This window comes from Tachysurus fulvidraco, chromosome 16 (assembly GCF_022655615.1).
Source record: "Tachysurus fulvidraco isolate hzauxx_2018 chromosome 16, HZAU_PFXX_2.0, whole genome shotgun sequence".
Lineage (NCBI taxonomy): Eukaryota > Metazoa > Chordata > Actinopteri > Siluriformes > Bagridae > Tachysurus > Tachysurus fulvidraco.
Genome location: NC_062533.1, coordinates 6,885,515 through 6,908,068, shown reverse-complemented (window position 1 = coordinate 6,908,068; position 22,554 = coordinate 6,885,515). Strand labels below are relative to the sequence as shown.

General features: G+C 40.8%; 1 protein-coding gene across 1 annotated transcript in view; it reads right to left on the bottom strand.

Annotated features, from left to right (window-relative positions):
• cdh2 (cadherin 2, type 1, N-cadherin (neuronal)) overlaps positions 1–22,554 on the bottom strand; it is a 45,435-nt gene that overhangs the window by 5,149 nt on the left and 17,732 nt on the right. Inside the window, exons 3-11 of the mRNA XM_027179605.2 lie at positions 9,200–9,417; positions 6,496–6,636; positions 5,612–5,767; positions 3,828–3,972; positions 3,490–3,662; positions 3,234–3,371; positions 2,161–2,346; positions 1,634–1,887; positions 82–224 (exon numbers count right to left, since the gene is read on the bottom strand). Of these exons, the coding sequence (XP_027035406.1) occupies positions 82–224; positions 1,634–1,887; positions 2,161–2,346; positions 3,234–3,371; positions 3,490–3,662; positions 3,828–3,972; positions 5,612–5,767; positions 6,496–6,636; positions 9,200–9,417 (1,554 nt within the window). The remainder of the gene's footprint in view (positions 1–81; positions 225–1,633; positions 1,888–2,160; positions 2,347–3,233; positions 3,372–3,489; positions 3,663–3,827; positions 3,973–5,611; positions 5,768–6,495; positions 6,637–9,199; positions 9,418–22,554) is intronic.

Here is a 22,554-nt window from a genome sequence, read left to right as displayed (position 1 = left end):
TTGAAACCGAGTTGCGACCCAAGCACAAGTGCACACACACACAAGTGCACACACACACACACACTTATACACACTACTCACCATTATCAGAGGCCATAAAGGTGGCATTGTAGAGGTTGTTTCTGACGTACGGGGATTCACGGTCGAGTAGGGCGATGGTGGAGATTCGCCCGTTATTTGGGTCGATTTCCAGCCAGTTAGCTGGGTCAAATAACTTCGAGTACCTACAACGGGGCAAACATTGTGAAAAATTCTGAATAAAATATTCCAATACGATCTACAGATGTCAGTGTTTATTTGAACCGATATCTGTTAAGTACACATATCATACATCTATTAGACATCCCAACGTATTGTGAGCTAGCACTACGGTGCTTCACACCACCGTAAAAATCTGCTTGCCACAGGGCTGGTGATTTGCTCACCCCTTTATTTGCATGATTTGCGCTGCTGCCTGATGCCACACTGCAAGAATCTGTGCATGCAAGATGGTGGCGCAGCAGTAGCCTGTAGCGGACACTCTGGATATTTTAAGTCCTTAGCTCTGTGTTGTTTTATGTAGCTTTATGTCATTTTGTGTAGCGCCACTGAAAGAAAAACATTTTTTTTTTTTTTTTCATTTAACTGCGTCAGTTATATATGGTTGAAATGACAATAACAGCTTATATTCCAAAATCTCTGCCCAAATATCATGTAAAGAATGTTACAGTACCCTAAACATTAGGACTGTCATACAAAAACAGGTCACAGTGTAAATACAGAGAAAATAAACTCAATTATTAGATTCAACATTATTGTCATTGTGCAAGGTACATGTACAGAGCCAATGAAATGCAGTTAGCATCTAACCAGAAGTGCATAGATGGCTTATTTACAAGTGGCAGTGTAATATATAAGGGTATGAGGTTATACAGAAGGTGTAGTAATATGTAAATAGAACTGAATAAGGGTATATATTTTATATAAGTATGATACAGTATGGTATGACAGATATAGCTGTACAAAAGGAATGTCATTATGAATATATACATCTATATATCTATATATATATATATACATACACAGACTAGACAGAATAAATATTATCCCATTCTGTGCAATGCAACTTCCATACCAAATGTGAATGTGTGAATCCTGGCACAACTCCGTTTACAATTTAAAGCTGCAAATTTGAACACCATAAACATAACGCTCGAACTTTACCAACCTGAAGAACTCAAACTTTTTCCACACTATAAAACAAAACAAAACCCCACTTTTTTTTGTAATCCAGTGACACTTTATCTGAAAAGTTTCTTGCTGTCACAGCATTCAAGGTTTGGCCTAAGGTGCATATGTATAGCTGATGAGAATAAAATCGGAAAGTTTTTAAAACTGTGGTAAAGTGTTGTGGTAAATATATACCTCAAAGCTTCAGTGGCAGCTTCAAAGCTTCAGACCTCAAAGTGTCTGAGGCTGAGACGGTTTATAAGTGAGTGTGTGGGCGCATGTTTATGTGGAAGAGAGTGTGTCTGTCTCTGCCTGACACTCTGCTGTATGTGTCTGTCATGCAGCACTGACTTATGTAATTTTATGTTATGTGGGTGTGTGTGTGTGTGTGTGTGTGTGTGTGTGTGTGTGTGTGTTTGTCTACCTGATACTCTGCTGCATGTGTCTGTCAGGGTCGTGAGCAATAAATGTGGTGAGCATCGACCCTGCAGGAAGTCCCTCATCCAGTTTGATCTGTTTGGGGTTGGGCTCAAAGTTGGGACTCTCGTTCACGTCGATGATGCGTATGGAAATGGTGGCTGTCGACTGGCGTGTACGGTGGATCCCTCCCGCCAGCGGCACTTCGTTCTCGGCTACCACGGTTAACAAATACGAACGATTCATCTCGTAATCTACAGGCTAAGAAAAACACACACGTAGGAACAAAACAAACGATTATACAATGGTATAAAATAGACCAAATTCCCTTTATGATAAGAGGATATTAGTGTCTATAAACACCCAGAGAGGACTAATAATTACTGAATGGCTCTTTGTGTGATTAAAACACTTAGAATGGTTTATCGCTGTTGACCGGCGTTGTTTCTATGGGAACTGTTTTTTGCTCTGTTGTTAACTGTGTATGTGTGAAATCACTGGAGACAGGGCCAAATAAATTGTGTACGAATTTACCTTAACCACCGTCACAAGGCCCTCGTTGGTGGTGGGGTCAGTGGGGATGGAGAAGCGTCCGGTTGGGTCTCCGGATGTGATGCGATACACCGCGTTCCAGGATGGTGTGCCTGGCTTGTCTTTATCTGTTACTGTCAGATTAGACACAATCACATTCACACGGTTCTCAGGCACTTCTCCGTAAAACTAAGGTGAGAAGAATCGGTGGCGGGAGGGAGGGAGGGAGGGAGGGAGGGAGGGAGGGAGGGGGGAGAGAGAAAGAGAGAGAGACTCATCATTAATAGGGTGGTGAATTGCGATGGAAGTATGTCACTGTTCTCAAACTGTGCAAACAACCATGTGACAAATGTAACAAATTCGCTTCACAGTAACCTCAGCGTTGTTATTATGATCATTTGGGTCTACTTTACCTCTCTACATTGTACACTCACTTCAGTCTCCTACATGGTGCTTTATAAGGACTCTGAAGGCAAATGTGTCTTACAGTGAAATAAAATCCATTGCCAAACCTTCCTGTGTTTCTACTAGCTGCCAGAATTAACTTCTGATGCCGTCTCCCTAAAGATTAGCATTGCTGACATCTGCTTTAGCCGATTAAGATGGATGTGCTAGGACACATTTAAGAAATCAAATGTAACAGTACTGTCCCCTGATACTGTGGTTCAGTAGCACTAGCTGTGACATTTGGAGGCTGTGGGAAAGCGTCAGGTACAAGCTCGGAGAACGTCATGGCAATACGAATGAACGATTGCATTCAAACAACAAAGTTTCTTTAGCAGGGTTAATAATGTCGTGGCCAGTGAGACATTCAGTGCACACATCCAGAGCCTGGAATACCGAAACGAAGCTTCCGCTTCTGCTTTGGACTTTGAATTCCATGGAGTACAAAACAAGTTTAAGTTTATCTACAAATTTCAGAGCAATTTTGTAGGTAGTTCACATCTCAACTGATTTCAAACTGGGACAAAGACAAAAACTTTTTGTGTGTCTGAATGAATAGGGAACTGTTTTTTTTTTTGTTTCTGGTTTTCTCACTTTGTTTAGAAGTAGGTGGACATGTACAATGAACTCACTGTGTCTCTGGTGAACTCTGGGGCGTTGTCATTGACGTCAAGCAGCCGTATGATGGCGGTAGCAGTGTTGGACAGGCCGTATGTCGGATTTCCCTCCATATCAGTGGCCTGGATGATCAGAGTGTACTGGGACACTTTCTACTCACAACACACACACACACCACAGCGGGAATAAAAATAGTGAAGGATGGTATTGCTAGAGGTTGACATTGGAGAAAACATTTCTACACATACACACACAAACACACACACACACCTCTCTGTCGAGGCCTGCGGCTACGGTGATGATTTTTCCTGTCTTGTTATTGATGGTGAACATGTTGGTGGACGGAGTCTCAGGACTCTGAGAGAGGATCTTGTATCTCAGCATGCCGTTGGCTGTGTTGGGGTCATCCTTATCTTGTGATGTGACTGTCATCACAAAAGTGCCTTCATGCAGAGGAGAGAAACAGTGATTTGGTTTGGATTTCTTACAACGATGGCCATCTGTCAGACCAACAACTAGCAGGTGCAGCAAACTCGCTCGTGATATAAGCGAGGATTAGAATTTCAGCTGCGAATTTCAACAGCGGGAGCGTGTGTGGACTAAAGTACCTGGTTTGGCACCCTCGTCCACCGTGCCGTTCCAGATCTGATGAGTAAACTCCGGTCTGTTGTCGTTCATGTCGATGACATTGATGACAATATCAATGGGATTCTCCATCTGATTGCCGTTAATGTCCACAGCATGAGCGCGCAGCTGGAGCAAAACACAAACATGACGTTAACTCAAAAAATGTCAAACTTAATAATAATAATAAGCAGAGTAACATGACATCATGACAAAAGTTCTGTGAACAGCAACCAAGATCCAAAAGCACCACTTATATAATGAAACAGCAGCTGAAACTGTAATACAATATAATATAATAAAATGTAATATAATATAATATACAGTAACTGGCTGAAAATAAAGCAATAAATAAAATGCCTTGATACTGATTATGGTACAAAAATATGAATAAGTGTTCCCAATCTCTCTTAATTATCCAAGGTTTATGCCACCAAAGAGGAATTAAGCATTGAATTAAAGACATTAAATAAAAAAATTGCAAATGAATTAAATAGCAGGAGACGTTTCATTAAACATTAAAGCCAACTGGCTTCAGTTCATTTCCAAAAACAGGGCTAGTACCAGGCTATTTATTTAACTGAAGATGTGGCAAGCCCTGCTTCCTGTCCATTTTCATTAGGTGCAGCACTTAACCAATTACAAACGTTTCAGCCCCCATGTTGGCTTTGATTAGCTCCTGGAGCCAGTGAACACAAGACAATTGCCGTGTCTGAAGCGCTTCCCTTTTTACCATCCCATAGTGCACTAGCCATTTTGTCCAAACTCTCTGTGGATTGAGAACTCTTATTACCCATAATGCCCTATAAATCTAGTGCACAACTAATGTACACTAGTCAAGCGGTGCTTGGGTGCAGTAATGCATAGTGATTTCTTTTAGGTTTCAAAATTACTTTGACAAACACACATAAACAAAATCTAAATAAGACCTGTTCAGATATCATGAAAGACAAGAGATACCTGTTGTTGTTGTTGTATCTCATTTACCCCTGACCTTTAAAGTGTTCTGTGTAAAATGATGTACAGAGCATATAGTGACAGATTAATAGTAACGGTTTGGGCAGGCAGAGCTTATTGCTCGTAATATGGGGGAGAGTGTATATGTGCTGTCCTCATTATCAAAGTGTGTGTGTGTGTGTGTGTGTGTGTGTGTGTGTGTGTGTGTGTGTGTGTGTGTGTGTGTGTGTGTGTTAAGATAAGCTCTTCTTTCTAAGCTCAAAAATCTGACTACTCCCCTCTTATTTTAAACAGAGGGCAAAAGTTGCATTCTCAGATTGCCATGGTAACCAGGATAAGCAGTTTAATGGGAGTATTAGAGTCTCAACGCTGGTATGCGGGATTGTGGGACTCACACACACACACACACACACACACACACACACACACACACACACACACACACACACACACACACACACACACACACACACACACACAAATAAAGGGAGCAGAATGGCCTCTAAAACCCTCTAAATATGAATGCACCTCACAGAACTGTAAACAAACTTAACCCTAACCTTCATCAGGGCAACTAAAAAAAAATTTTGCCACACAAACTGCAGATCAGACACATTTCCCTAAGGGACACACTTATAGCATTATTTGTAAAGAGACAAAACCATGCAACACTGTGACCTGTTACACACACACGTACACACACGTACACACACACACACACACACACACACACACACACACACACACACACACACACACACACACACACACACACACACACACACACACACAAAGATACAAACATGCTTACATGGAAATTGGAGATCTGTTCTCGGTCTAGAGGCTTAGTGACAGACAGCTGTCCATTGATGGGGTCGATGATGAAGAGGCCGGTAGGAGACTGATCAGCTCCTGGTCCCGTCACACTGTAGCGCAGCGTGTTAATCTTATCTCTGTCTGAACGGATCTGAAAAACACTCATGTTTTAGTCTGCTTGTAATTCATTATGTGATTCATTTTTGTAGAATGTTAACACACATAATCATTATATTGTAATATGTTTGTGTGTGTGTTAGTGTGAGTGTGTTTTCTGAAAATAATAGATGTTAATGTCGAAACATAACACTTGTAGAAAATCATAAAAGCCAGAATATAAAAAAACAGAACTTTGAAATCCTTTTTAATGAATCAGTTGAGTGCAATTTTCTCAGAGCAAAGACAAAGCACTTCTATTATCCTGGAACACTCTGTGATATCGATATGCCTCGTAATACACAAATTAGTGAAGCTGTGATGTGTCATAATTGAAGATTGTGCCCGCATTGAGTTTACAAGCATTTTTTGCCAACACATCAACAGACGATCTGGAGCCTCTGTGACAAGGCAGAATGAGGTCACTACAAAGAGGCTGTCTTTTTTTTTTTTTTACTTTCCTTACTGCAAATCGGTGTGACAAAAGTTGTATTAAGTTTCAGAACGCATACAGGTCCAAGCTAAGTGAGGCCGTATCATTAAGTCATTAAGAGATGGCAACAATAAATTTATTCACATTACATTATAATCTAAAGCCAGTTCATACAAATATTCTACTGTTTCTGTATGGATTTATGTCTATGCTTGTGTGTGTGTGTGTGTGTGTGTGTGTGTGTGTGTGTGTGTGTGTGTGTGTGTGTGTGTGTGTGTGCGCGCGCGCACTTTGACAAGCTCCTCTGGGAACTGTCCTCGGGAGTTTTCAGGGACGTTGATGGGAGGAATGACCCAGTCTCTTTTCACGCGGCTCATGCTACCATCGCCCCCGACGACGACGCTGCGCCATGGAAACATGATCTCAGGCACCTGCAAACACGAATAACTCTGTTAGATCCTCAGGCACACCCCTGGGTACTGCACTCTGTGTTCTCTGTGCTCTGCTCTCTCTCTTACCTTACCACACACACACACACACACACACACACACACACACACACACACACACACACACACACACACACACACACACACACACACAGAGCCTTTTCCCCTCCTGTCTGTGTACCTAAATATTTACAGCATTAATTTTACTCTCTTTAATGTGGTCATAAATTTCACTGACTCAGGTTCCTGATATAAAACATAAAACCTACCGCATATGTCCATGCACACATGTCTACATGATGTATGTGTATGTGTGTGTGTGTGTGTGTGTGTGTGTGTGTGTGTGTGTGTGTGTGTGTGTGTGTGTGTGTAGGCATGTGTATAATGAGTATGCGCGTGTGTAAGCATTTGTATGGGTGAAGCTTTTGTAGCAGGAATCTATTCGCAGAGATCACATTCTTAAGACAGATTAACTTTATGTAGTGCATTTATTCTGTAGAGCTTAGAGTATAGCTTTTCCATTATCTGTGTATAAGAGAGAGAGAGAGAGAGAGAGAGAGAGAGAGAGAGAGAGAGAGAGAGAGAGAGAGAGAGAGCATGTGATTCAAGACCAGACACACTAGAGTGAATGTTTGACTAGAACGGTGCGATTGCACTCAGGTTTCCAAGGGCAGCAGAATAAAAAAGCCCTCTAGGCACTAACCGGTTATTAAGGTAGGAACGAAGGCACACAGCGCATGCTTAACATTACTACATCTGTGCCACTACATCTGTGTGCAGGGCATGCATTAACTCCTAAGTATTTCTAGCATTACGAGCCCAAATGTCCTCATGATGACAGGAATACTCGATGATTATGACCTTTGAGCACGTTTAGCTCGTCTCTGTGAAGTTGTATTATAGGATTAGTGCGCAGCCGTATTATTGGCAGACTTATAATACACGTATTAGCTGAGTTAATAAACCATGTCATGGAAAAAGTAAACAAATACGAGAGATATAAAAGAGTATGCATGTTCCATACAGTGGCAGGGACCAAATGTCCTCATAAAAGGTAGGAATAGCTGACAGTCTTGACTTTGTAGAGACCTTTAGCTGGTTTTCACAAGGAATACAGCTTAAAAAAAGAGCTGAATGTTTCCTTTTTGTTCCTGTGGTTAAGGTTATCGTTAATAACTATGTCGATCGAAGGTCCTCACAAGGAAACAGAGAGTGTGTGAGAGTGTGTGTTTGTATGTGTGCGTGTTCCCGTGCATTTGATTTCGATTCAGTTTCGATTGTAAGTCCCTCTTGACACAATCTCTCTATCCCTCTGGTTAAATATTGATGGTAATGGCAGTGCAGTAGTGTGGGCAGAAGAGTGCTGGCAGAAAGGCAGACTCTCTGTCTTTCTCCCTGTGTCTCCAGTCTCTGGCTGGTGTAGATATGACTCGGGTGATGAGCCAGGCCATTACAATTACAAAGAGTAGAACAACGTTAATATCAACAGCAACAACATGAAGATCAACAAGAGGCTCATACAGTGCTCTCTCTCTCTGTCTCTGTACACAGACACTTTATGTTCGCTTGCTCTCTTTCACCTATTATCCCTCTTGTATCTTTCGTCCTTTCTTTCCGTCGCTTTTTACTAACACCCACTTGCTTTTTCTTACTGTTATGTTTCTACCCACCTTCTCTCCTGTCCCAGCTCATTTTCTGTTCATTTCCTCCAAAAACCTGCCATTATACTCCCTCCACATCCCCCACACACACCGCCACCTCTATCCCATTCCCATCTCTCTTCTGCCTGTGTATGTGCACAGCAGCATTCTTCACTTTCTCTTTCTGAGAGAGTAAGTAATGCTGTTGATCTCTAGCTGAGGGAGCACATCTCCTCTACCGTATCCCCCTCCTCTGCCTCGACCACAATTTAGCACAGTTAAGACTTAATTAGAGCACTATTCTCAGGGTGCTAGGGCAGCGGTAATGCTTTACTGTGGACTGAGTACAGAGTACAATACATTGTGGGTGTTGTAAATGAAACCCAACGCTGCATAAATGTGAACACATCTTATTAGCTATGTGAATTTTCCTGATAAATTCAAGCTTATGAAATGAAAATCACGACACGTATTTAAGACTTTAATGCAAATATATTTTATATTATGTGAAGTTACTTTGGTTTCCATCACCACACCATCTAATAATCCATAATTGAAATTATATATATATATATATAGAAAAGTCTTACCTAACTTTCACACAGTAAACATATATTTTTTATTTCATATATATATATTTTTTGGTTTGTCTGATATTAGGTGAATAACAAATATCACAATATTAACACAATCAGAAGACTTTAGCCTGAATTTGATATTTCTCTTTTTAAAGTCATTAAGCTTGAATTTAGACTTGAAAACAAATAGATTTTACTATGCCATATCTTTTAACCTATTTTATCATAAAGCATTTACACAGTGATAAGTCTGGACGATGGTTTGTGTGGAACTGCTTATGACTGAGACGATATGGAGAAAAAAAAGTGATATAAACTTAGACTTACCTGTTTAGGTGTGTCTGGTAGTGTGAAGGAGACTTGAGTTAGCCACACCCCCTGTCTCTCCTTATCTTTTGCGCTGATCTCTAGGCTCCTTTCCTTTCTGTCTGATATGCGCAGAGTTCTTGTGGCGTACACCGTGCCGTCTTGTCCTATCCGGAAATCCGCGGGGTAACTGCTCTCAAAGCGCAGACTGGAACCTTTACCACAGTCTATGAAGCTCACTGAGGGCAGACAAAGGGAGGTGGTGGGGGGATACATATAAGTCAGCATACTATTTCCTCTTGGCAACAAGCATCTTAAAAAAAAAGATACATGAGCATACAACAAAGTGACATCCTCACTAGGCCATGAGGGAATTGTGGCTTCATTTGAGAGGAGAGGACATCGAGCAAGGAAGTGGGGAACATGCATACTGAGACAGGAAGGGTGAAGGAGAGGAAGAGGGAGACACAGAGAGAGTAGAAGTAGAGAGAAGAAAGGATAGGATATCTGGTACCCTAACACTCTTCTGCATTATTTATGTTTAGGCTTATACCTGCAGGCATCCAGGTGTGCGATGAAGACGAAGGGAGACGAAACAAAGAAACAGAGGTGGCGAGAGACAGGGAAAGAAAGAAATGCAAAGCGGGATAGGAAAGAGAGTCAGCTACAATGCCAGAGGGAATCGCGTTAGAAACACACAAAGAACAAATAAATGGCTTGCATTCGCTCATTATGCTGCTATTAAAGGCAAAACAATTACACAGTTAGCGGTGGGAGAGATGGAGTGGGAGTGTGCCTCATTTGTTGAATGGGTGTATTGACTCAGCTCCCGCTTTCGCATCTTCCGCTCTCCAAAAGCTATGCCTCATTATTAGAGCTCATTGGAGAAAGAGGATGAATTAGTGTGCCATGCTGCCATTGGATGTGGAGTGTGATTATTGACCAGTAGCTATTTACATTGATCAGTCTCATCATTCTCACTATAGAGCACACGCCACCACCAGAGTGCTGCTTATTCAAAAGAACGCCGCGGGACGCTCGGCAGAAATGATGCCTTCTCTTTTTCTTTGTCTTCACAAACACAAGCATACACATACACATACATTTACACAAATGCTGTGTGACAAAAAATTGCTCTACAAATGTGTATACAACACTGTGTAATGCACCCCCTGTTCACATCTCATGCTTGGTAGCAGTAGAGTTTGTATTACCTGAGATGAGAATCACTACCTGTCAGTCAAATTCCCCATTGTATGCGATTTCCTCAGAATTACCTCAGAGGTACCTCTGTGTTTTCACAGTTAATGTGACCTAAATGTGTTAAGCCAAAAATAAAGAATAAAGAAAAAAAGGATGACAGTAAAAGTAAAAGGTTTACTTTTGCACCACATTTCACAGCATCCATCCATCCATCCATCCATCCATCCATCCATCCATCCATCCATCCATCCATCTTAATGGTGCAGCTAACAAAACCAACATATTTTCTGTTCTGTGTCAATTACATTATTAATCACTAACAACTAATACTGTAAAAAATTTATATTACTATCTATTCAATTTGTCCTCATTTCTACGCTGACAGTCTATTTAGCTGTTGCTAATAGTTGCTGGTTGGCATTAGCTTTACAGCTTATTCAGCTTAATAATTTTTAGCATTGGATGTACAGTATATTTAGCTGTTGATAATAATTGCTACTTATCATTTGCTTAACAGTCTATTCAGCTGGTGATAATTGTTGATTAGATTAGCTCTACAGTTTATTTAGCTGTTGATAATTGTTGTTGATTAGCATTAGCTATACAGTTTATTTAGCTGTTGATAATAGTTGTTATGTAACATTAGCTTTAGAGTCTTATAAGATGTTTATAATAGTTTTTTTTTTAACAATAGTTCTAGTTTAGTCAATTTTTCAAAATTCAAAAGTAAAAATTTATCAATTTTCTGTTTAGTCGCTATTAATAGTCGTTGGCTAGCATTGTTTTGCTCCCAGAAGAAAGTAATTGGCTCAGGTTAGAGACAATGTTTTGCTTCTCTGTGGCATTTATACGAACACTTAGTGTAACATGGTCTTTATATGTATAGATTCACCTTCATTACAGCTTTTATTTCAAATAAAAATATAAAAATAATAAATGATAATAAACACATGCTCACACATTAACGCGTGTTATTTTTGCATGGGGTTTAAAATGGATAATGGATTTGGTACATCATCTTAAACCCAGATTTTTCAGCCTCGGAGTTAAATTTTCTTCTCTTCTTTATTGTCCTCTGCTGTTCGTTCCTATTAGGACAAAGCACGAGCCCTCAGGTAAACTCTACGCTGTTTTAATTGGGTGGGTTATTTTTTATGTGCACGTACACATACACAGTGCTAATTAGTCTGCTAATTAAGAATACATGTTGGAAAAATTCCACTTACCACTCAGATTAATCAATGGTTATTATATGAGGAACTTTAAGGATAATAAACTAGGTTACAAAAATCAGTTAGCGTAATGTGCCACTCCAAGCAATGAGTGCTCATTAGTGATTATTAGATAAAGATCTGCTGCAGGCGATGAGTGGGGGATTGTGTTTATTGGATTGTGAATATGAGTTCTCTCTCCACACTACTGGACCAGAATGATTTCTGTAAACTGTTATTTGCACTGGGCTCCCTCTGACGAACGAAAAGACTCCTGTCATTTCCATCGCCTCGAGTGCTTTTTTTTACACACCGGAGATTCATAAAGAAAATAGGCCTGATGTTCCGTGATATCTGAGGCCCCTGGTGGCTCTGCTGCGTCCATAAAGCGTCCAAGAAGTGTGAGTATGTGTGCTGGTCGAGTTGTGTGTTTAATTTGATGGCTGGAAGAAAGGTGTGTGTGTGTGTGTGTGTGTGTGTGTGTGTGTGTGTGTGTGTGTGTGTGTGTGTGTGTGTGTGTGTTAGAGTTCTGCTTCCATAGAGATAACCGTGAGTCGCCCTCTGCACTAACGTCTATCTTCCTGGACTCACACACACACACACACACACACACACACACACACACACACACACACACACACACACACACACACACACACACACACACACACACACACACATGCACACACACACACACGCACACACACACACACACACACACAAACACAGGTGGACACTACTGTTTATTGGCATACTGATCCCCCTGCCTGATGAGCAAATGGTCTGAATGGGATGAAAATAAACAGACAGAAAGGAACCGAACTTAATTACATGGTTTAGCAGCTTAATAACAGTAGGTTTTGTATGCACCTGCAGTCAGAATGAAAGACAGAGAGAGAACGTTTCCAATAACAAGGCCGTATGTATATCCAGTGTGTATTTAAGGTATGTGTGTATATCCTATACAGTGAATATATCCTGAATCATTGTCAAAACCCAAATTATTTATTACATTTTTTTTTTAAACATTTTCTGATTCTAAGGAGAAGAATTTCTTGCTGAGTTTCTGAGAAACGCCTGGTCCACATACACTCCCTCACTACTGAAGTCACATCTATGCAAATTCCTTTCTCTAGATAGAAGAATTTGAATGCCTTGGTTTATGATATTTGTGTATTGCGTCATATATCTTGAACAGGAACCTGTGATTTGCTTTGCAGACAGCACTACGGTATGAAAATGTATAGAAAGGATATCCACACCTTATGAACCAGCATAAGAGTAAGAGTTCAACTGTGCTGTGGTCTTACTGAATGAGCTAATAATGTTGTGGGTTAGCCAGGAAAGCCTCCTGCAAGTCCCTGACATGTCATATTACAGGTCGTGATTTCAGGGCCTGATTGATTTTTCCCGAACATGAACCAGGTTTTATCTGAGGACAATTCTAGTTTAGACAGAAGCACAACGGTGTTAGATGTGGGTTAAACGAGGATAGCTGCTTGTGAGACAGAATTTAAAACAGAACTGAAATTCTGAATGGTTGCCACTTCGGAGTAAACTGTTTACAATCCACAGCTAGGCGAATCACAACTAATAAGAGATTATAAAAACATCTGAGCGACCTTTGCTTCGACCAAATGCTCAAAATGAGGACGTTAACACTCACTCACTCACTTACACACACACACACACACACACACACACACACACACACACACACACACACACACACACACACACACACACACACAGCAGGGAGGGCTGATTTGTTAAGTGATTTGATGAGTAGGTCTTTGCTTGCTTGCTGATGAGAATAGCTGATGAAGAAACACTAAGGCTGCTCGTATTAGCATTAAGCGTTAACTCGGTGTGACAATCAGCTCTCTTCTCGAAAAACGCTCCAGAATTCTGCCCTAGGCCACCAGATATAAAGCTCTTACATCTGCCATATATTCAACATTCTAATATCTTTGCAAAGCATTTGGAACTTAAGCTAGTATCAAACTGCATATTTGAAATGATGTTGTTTTCTGTTCATGAGCCACAAATGCAAAGTTGTCTGTTTGCTGGTAAGCTGATTCAAGTTTAATAGCCCTAAACTAATAACCTAAACTCTACAACCTGGCAAGATGAAAATGGAAACAAATACGGGAAGCCGAAAACATTCTGTAATGGCGCCCTGCCATGCTGTGATCTAGTTTATTTCTTTTTCTATGGATTCTCATACCTAACACAGGAACACAACCGTATCACACATCATTAGGCTAAATTAGGATGAAAATATGTTATGTTATTACGGTGTATTACGTTTAATATATTAAAATTGTGTAAATTTCTTCACTTGTTCACTTCCTGTAGACTCAGTCACGATTGATTATGTTGTTGACTGTTTTTTGTACATTAGCGGTAAGTTATTTTGCACGTTTTATCTGTTATTGAAGATATCTATCTATTGAAACATATTACTGTCTGAATTACTGTATAATGAAAGAAAAAATAAGACCATATAACATGCTACAATATTATTTCTTTAAAACAGGATGGATACATGCTTACACACTATATGACCGAAAGTACATTCTAGTTGAACATCCCAGTCCAGACTTATTCGCCCTTGGCTGTTATAACAAGCTCCACTTTTCCGAGGAGGCTTTCCACTGGATATTAGAACATGGCTGTGGGGATTTGTGATCATTTAGACACAAGAGCATTAGTGAGATCAGACACTGATGTTGTAAGAGTGAGGAGGTCTGGGGTTCAGTTGGTGTTCCAGTTCATCCTGAAGGTGTTTAGAGGTGTTGAAGCAGAGTCAGGGCTCTGTGCAGGACACTTGAGTTCTTAGACTCACTTCCATTTACATTTATGCCATTTCGCTTTGTGCGTAGTGCCATCGTCATGCTGGAACAGCTTGGAGCGTTTGAATTCCAGTGAAGGGCAATGATTACAGCAAAACAAAGTCATTCTGCTTCCAAATTTCTGACTACAGTTTGGTGAAGATCCACATTCAAGAACTCAGTTGATGGCAATTAGATGGATAAGTAATAAATTGTCTCACAATTGCTTACTAACATTAATTGTAGACTGTTAATATTACATGTACTTAATCCTGTCCTGCCATGTTGATGAACCTATTCCTTCCTCACACCCAGTGTTCGCAGGACACTCTGGTTCCATCGCATACCTAATAGATAATGAGTTAATGAGTAAATAACGCTGCATTTATTTTGACTTTGTAAGTGATGACACCTGCTAAACAGTGTCGGGGCAGTGGTAACTCAAGTGGTTAAGGCTCTGGGTTGATTGGAAGTTCGGTGGTTCAAGCCCCATCACTGCCAAGCTGCCACCATTGGGGCCTTGAGCCAAGACCCTTAACCCTCCCTGCTCCAGGAGTGATCCTCCACTCTGACCACAACCACCAAAGTTGGGATATGTAAAGAAAAAAAATCACTGTGCTATAATATTTATGGTATATAAAGTAGTGGAAATGGACATTTGTTTGCTTTCCATCTGTCTCTGCTGAGTGATGTATATCAGTATAGTCAGTGTTTAAGATTTACAAAGCAAATATGTCTGTATGTTGATTGTTCTGAAGCAAATACAGGTGTTGTTTTTTTTTTGTTTCTGAGGCTGTGTGCAGCCATGTTGATTTAATGTCACTCCGAAAACAAGTAAGAAAGAAGACAGACTTACTTACTAAGTAAGAATGGTTAACGCGTAGGAATTTTACGTCGAGGAGCATTTTCTTTGGCTTTTACATGTTGGAGGTTGGGCACTTGAATACATAGCGTAAGTTCCATAGTAATACCTATGAATCTTGGAAGCAGTGTCCATGTGTTGACCCTTTCCATTTAGAAGAGCCCCTTGAAGTAATTGTTTCAGTAAATGTCCAGCAATTTTGCTTTGAAATGACCTGAGAATTGGCTGCCAGGAGCCGTGCGCAGGCTTCATCACTTTAAAATGTGCCTCTGTAGGCTGTGATGAGCCGGTAAAGGCCTCGCTCTACAATGCACAGGGCTGACCGGAGCACTGCCTGTCTGTAATGACTCTCACTTTTTCCAAGCTACGTAAAGGTCAGTTCGCTATAATGGTGCCCATTCTTCAAGCTAGCCCTTAGAGTGCATGGCAATCTGAATCAGAACTTCAAACAACACACACAAAACACACAACACGCACACACACAAACAGACACACACATACAAGCGTTCCCTCCGGTGCACTCTTCAGTTCAATAGTGATGGGAAAGTGCGCATTAAGGTATAAAAGCTAACATCAGAAAACAGAGGGTCATAAAGAGACTCATTATCTCTTTTGAAAAACAGCACAATGTGTAAAGCCCTTAACGAGCTGCTAGTCATTGATTAGTTGCCAAAGTGTTATAGTGTTTAGTAATGGCATCCGCTGATACGACTTTCACATACTTCTCCGTTAATGGGAATTAGCACGGCCTTTGATCCAAAATGGCAGCTAACAACCGTACATATTTATCTGCTCGGCTCATAGCGCATTCCACTGCTCAGAGGCAAGAGATAAAGCGAAAGAGAGAGAGAGAGAGAGAGAGAGAGAGAGAGAGAGAGAGAGAGAGAGAGAGAGAGAGAGAGAGAGAGAGAGAGAGAGAATAGACACTCCCCAGGTATCACCTCTTTTCCTTGTCTCCTTCTCTCTCACCTCACCCCTCATTTGTGCAGATTTTAATTTAGATCCAAAGAACATGGTGCACATCACACCTGATTAAATTCAAATTGTTAAACGACTCCATTACACACACACACACACTCTCACACACACACGCACACACTCTCTCACACACACATGCACACACACACACATACAGGGAGAGGACCATTATTACACTCATCTTCTTGTGGTGAACTTTTCTGGCTGCGCTATAATTAGTTTTAGCCGAGAGGAAGAAGAAACAGTGGCGTTTTGATTCACTCCCCGAAATGTGAACACTCTACAGGAGCTTTATTAAAACGCCGGGTGGTCTGTTAATATAAACTTTGCCATAACGTTCGTTGGTTGAGCTAACACAGAGGTGTCACACTTAAGTCCTGGATGGCCACAGCTCCCAAGAGGATCTGCTTTTTATTTAACTTACCAGCAGCTCTTTACTAAATGTGGCACCTTAAAAAGAAAGAAAGAAAAAAAAAAGATCTTTACTGGACTTGTATCATCAGTGTATCCTTAATCGATATCGGATTACGGCTGGGTAAACACATCAAAATGCTCTTTTCCTCTTTTTATTCCATATAAACATGTATTGTTATTCTTCACATGTTCATGTTATACGTTAGAGGAATACGTGAAAGCCAGGACTTTAATAGTGATGCAAGGCTGAGTCATGTGACCATATGACTTATGCACAATATGACCATATGACAATATGCACATAAAACTTATCTTACATGTGATATCTTACAAAATATCTTTTAGTAGGGATAAAAAAAAATAGAAAGACCTGAGGTACCTTTTGCACTGGAAAGCATCTGCCGGACATTTTGTTGTTCTCACAAAAAGATTTTATTTTAAAAACAACGTGTCTGTGTGCATGCCCCCACTTTAACATCTGACCTTGTATGTTTGAACTCTGAGAGGACTTAAGATTTATCACCACCCACACACACACACACACACACACACACACACACACACACACACACACACACACACACACACACTGACACACACGACATAAGGCAAAGTCGTCACGGCGATTCTCTTCAAATGCATTCCTCCGTAGTGCTCGACTATCTCCATGCACATACCGCATACATGATTCTTTATCCTCACACACACACACAAACACAAACACACACACACACACACACACACACACACACACACACACACACACACACAAACTCGCTGCTTGTCTCTTTGGGAACACATGCAGTAATCACACGTTGAACGTTGATGGGAGAAGGAAGAGATTCTGAAAGCTGTCACTAAATCAAATCAGCATGCGGTGCTTTATAGCATGGCTTTGTTTATGTACAAAAGCATATTGTGTGTGTGTGTGTGTGTGTGTGTGTGTGTGTGTGTGTGTGTGTGTGTGTGTGTGTGTGAGAGTGTGTGTGTGTGTGAGTGTGAGTGTGTGTGTGTGTTTGTTCAGGTATGCAAGTTTACACGTTTTAGTGGAAGGATCGTGAAGTGATGGACCGGAAGCTCATTAAGATCAATATCATTGATCGTTGTAATTGTATTCCACACGGACAAAGAAACAGGCAGTCGCTAAAAGAAACAGTTTGTCATTTTTAGTGCTTTAAAGGAGAACCGCTCGGTCGATCCGACAACCGTCACCCGGGTCACTTTTTAGGGAAAAAAGATCTGTTCCAGCTGAGGGTGAAACCAGGACCACTGTATGATAAGGCTGTAATTCAGAGGTGTATCTTTTAGGTATGATAAGATTTCTGCAGGTCTTGGAGGCACCTTGTAACATAACAAACTGCACCTAAAATGTGCAAAAACATGCAGCAGAACAAACAGGCTTTGTTAAGAGGTTATAGTAAACACCAAGTTGTGAATTGATGCTAGCAAATTGGTATGATTTGTGGAGCGCACAAGAACATATCTGTGTTGCAAATGATCTTCCACACAACAATCTCAGCGGCATCCTGACAGCCCGGGCTGTCATTATCTCCTTCCGAAAGATCCCTGCGCAGGTGTGCAAGTGCGTGTGTGTGTTCATAATATTTAACATCTTAATCTGTATCCAAACAACTGATATCATATATGAGACAAAAGACAGGGATTACATTTTATTCCTGGATTTTTCTAGAAATAATAAAAATGCTAATAACTGAGTGTTGTCTCAAGATGACTAGACAAACACAAGCCTGTGTGTGTGTGTGTGTGTGTGTGCGTGTGTGTGTGTGTGTGTGTGTGTGTTTGTGTGTGTGTGTGTGTGTGTGTGTGTGTGCATTGTGTTTAGCGTCTTAATCCGTATCCAGACGACTCTTAATTTTTTTTAACAAACTCTTAATAATTATATATTTAATATTTAATAATACTTCATAAGATTATAATTTTAATCCTGACTTTTTCTATTCATAATTCTGAGTGCTGTTTCAAGATAACTAGTCAAACCAGGATTTAAATATTTTCTACAAAAAAAAAAATTGTGTGTGTGTGTGTCTGTGTGTGTGTGTCTGTGTGTGTGTCTTCATTATGTTTTTTTTATTCTGTAAACGCCTGAATCAATAAAAAAAATCGACAAAGTCTGGGATTATAATTTCAATCCTGGATTTTCTAGGAATTTTCTAGGAAAGTTTTAACCCAAACAAGTGTGTGTGTGTGTGTGTGTGTGTGTGTGTGTGTGTGTGTGTGTGTGTGTGTGTGTGTGTGTGTGTGTTTGTCTGCTTCATTATATTTAACAGGTTTAATCTGCATCCAAACAATTGCTAAATAAATTAAAAATAAATAAATAAAAATCAGGGATTATAATTTTAAGCCTGTATTTTTCCCGAAATTGAGAGTCCTGACGAGTTTTTCTACACAAAAATGTGTGTTCCTTATATGTAACATCTTAACAAGCTGCAAACAAGTAATACATTTAAAAAAAAAAAACAGTCAGAGATTATAATTTTAATCCTGTAAATAATACCGAGTGCTGTTTAGAGCTGACTAAGCAAACCAAGACTGAATTTTTTTTTACATGAATATGTGTGTTTGTGTGTCTGCACGTGTGTACAAAGGACAGTGAAGCAAAAAAAAAACCAACAAACTATTATCTGGCAGCTTCTCTCCTTGGAGACTCTCAGCGAGAAAGATAACATGGTCATATATCATAAGTGTTTGATGGCAGACTCGACTATTGCAGATGAAAGAGGTGTCAACACAGGTGTGTCCACACTGAGACGAGATAGAGGTGCCAAAACAAACAGACGTACGCACAGCGCCAAGCGGGGTATGGAAGGAGATCAGTGATACTTAGGAATATCGGGAAAAAAAGCACCAGGATCCATCAGAACGGAGAATGTGTATCCTCCGCACGCCGCTGACAGAAATGATAAATGCTGTTTAACTGAGCGATACTGATACTGAACTGGGATTATTAATTGCTGCCTTTTGTACATGTTAATAAATGCTTATAGAGCACTCTGGAGAAATTGGATAGGTGAACAACTTCAATGGAATCCACCAACTTACATATTTCAGAAGCAGACAAAATGCAGAAGCAGAAAAGGGAGAAAAAAAGATGCTGTTAACTGTACAGTCCAAAAACGTTCCAACTGAAATAAACACTTTTGACCAAATATATAGATATTGAAATATATTCAGTAGATATCGATAGAAGCCTTTATTATTGTCACATAGACATTAACGCACGGTGAAATTCTTTATTCACATATCCCAGCTTTGGAAGTTGGGGTCTAAGCACAGGGTCAGCAATGATACAGCACACCTCAAGCAGAGAGGGTTAAGGGCCTTGCTCAGGGGCCCAACACTGGCAGCGTGGCAGTGATGGGGCTTGTATTCTGATCGTTTACCTCAGAGCCTTAATCACTTGAGCCACCACTGCCCAATGCACCCAGAGTGTAGGGTCAGCCATGCCATGATACAGCACCCCTGGAGCAGAGAGGATTAAGGGCCTTGCTGAGGGGCCCAACACTGGTAGCTTGGCAGTGATGGGGCTTGAATTCTGATCCTTTAACTCAGAGCCTTAATCACTTGAGCCACCACTGCCCACTTTTCAGGTAAGGTGACCCACCTAAGTTGGGAAACCCTACTGCCTTAACTAGGTCGTCCAAAAAGAAAAAAATACCGCTGCAAAAAAGGCCGTCAAGTGCATCCCGGGAGAATAGCGCGGACGCGCTTGACACCGCGAGCGGGCACGCGCGCCACATGGCCGTAATGAGAAAAAGACGTGGTCCGTCACTTTCTGGAGGATAACTAGCCAGTTAATAAAACGTGTGTCAGTGAGAACTGTAAGTGAACTTATGTTTTGGGTTTATTTAAGCCTGTTATTGTATTAGTCTATAGTGCTTGCAAATTTAAAGTAAGTTAGCTGGTGATTTTGTTGTTCAAGTTCTTCACCTGCTAGCTAGGTTGCACATTAATAATTGTTAAACATAGTACAGAGTCTGTGGTCTATCTCACAAAGAAGCCCCTTGAACCCCAATCCTCCATCCAACAGATCCATCACTGCCCAGAATAAATCTCACACTTTGACATTTCCGTTCCTCACTCAGTACTGAACAATGCCGATCTAAACACAGAATATCCTTCAACACCATTCAGGTGATAATGCAAAACAGTTTTTTTCATAGGGAAACTTTGTGGCATTCAGTGCGATACACGATGCAGGACAAATCACTGCCCCGGTCATCTTCCTTCTATTTCTCTGCTGCGTAAGGACTGTGGCTTAAAGATTTGACACCATCATTTACATTTAATAATTCTGTATGTTTCTGGTTGACAGCCATAAGAAAACAATCTCAGTGATCTCAGTGATTTTGACCATGGCGTGATCTTTACTGTCATGTGGGTTGTCTGAGTATTTCTTTCATTGCTAATTTCTTGATGAAATTAGAATAAATTTGTTGATGAAGGAAGTCAACCGGATCAGAGGCTACAGTCAAAGCTACAGTACCTCAGACTATCACGCTGTACAATTGTGGTGAGAAGAAAAGCATCTCAAAATGAGCATGTTGAACCATGAGGAGCTGAAGACCACGTCAGGGTCCAGTTCTGTCAGCGCAGAACTGAAAGCTGAGGCTGCAGTGAGCACAGACTCAGCAAAACTAGGCAAATACAGACAGAAATAAACGTAGCCAGATGTAATGAATCTCAGTTTCTGCTAAGGCTCACAGATGGTAGGGTCAGAATTTAGCACCGACAGCATGAATCCGTGTCGACAGTCCAGGCTGGTGGAGGTGGTGTAACGGTGTGGGGATTTTTTTTTTTTACGCACTCTGGGTGTAGTCGTATCAATCGATCATCACTTTAACGTTACTGCTTGTTTGTATATTGTTGCTGTCCATCTTCTAATGGCATTTTCAGCATGATAACTCACCATGAGTTATCACAAAGCAAAAGTAGTCTCATGAACATGACGATGAGCTCAGTGTTCTTCGGTGGTCTTGCAGGTCGCTGGATCTGAATCCAACTCCTTTGGGATGTGGTAGAACATGAAAGCACGTCTGAAAACTCCTCTAACCATGAACCAGATTCTCAAAGCAATGTTTTAAACATCTTGTGGAATCCATGCCATAAAGAAATGAGGCTTTTTTGAGAAATTAAGGCAAAATATTCTGATTCTCCTCAAAAGTGTAATTGTTATCTACAATGATGTCTATTCAAGGTCCTCACAAACTCAGAAAAACAAAGTGTGTGTGTGTGTGTGTGTGTGTGTGTGTGTGTGTGTGTGTGTGTGTGTGTGTGTGTGTGTGGTTCTCAGGTGTGACAGCAATTTAATGCGGTCAAGTGAAAGATGACACCCGCTAATCTGACGAGGACGCATGCTGCGTACGGCGCGAGCTTCGCGAGCGACATCCTCACACTTCAGCGAAAAGAGCAAAGCTGGATAGCTTACACCAGCCAAGGCCCCTCCTTATAGAGAAACCCAACACTGTGCAATAACATTAAACAGAGTGGTATCGAGTACTCGGTGAACCATTCTTTAGTTTAACTCAGTTAAAAATCTACATTCTGCCTGAGGTCCTGTCTGAAGTATCGGGTCGCCGCTACAGGACCCATGGTGTGTTAGGGTGGCACACTGACGGGTAATGAGATTTGTGCAGAGCCTGACCCAGTTACTCCTGCCTACAGCGGTATAGGTGTATGTGTGTGTGTGTTTGTGTGGGTGTGTGAGAGAGAGAGAGAGAGAGAGAGAGAGAGAGAGAGAGAGAGAGAGGGTGTGTGGGTAGGCAAATCTACAGAGGAAAGTTGCATACGCTATTTGGTTGGAGCTTTGTAGAATGAGCCAGTAGTAATTTCAGTGCTCGTTTATACTGTATATGT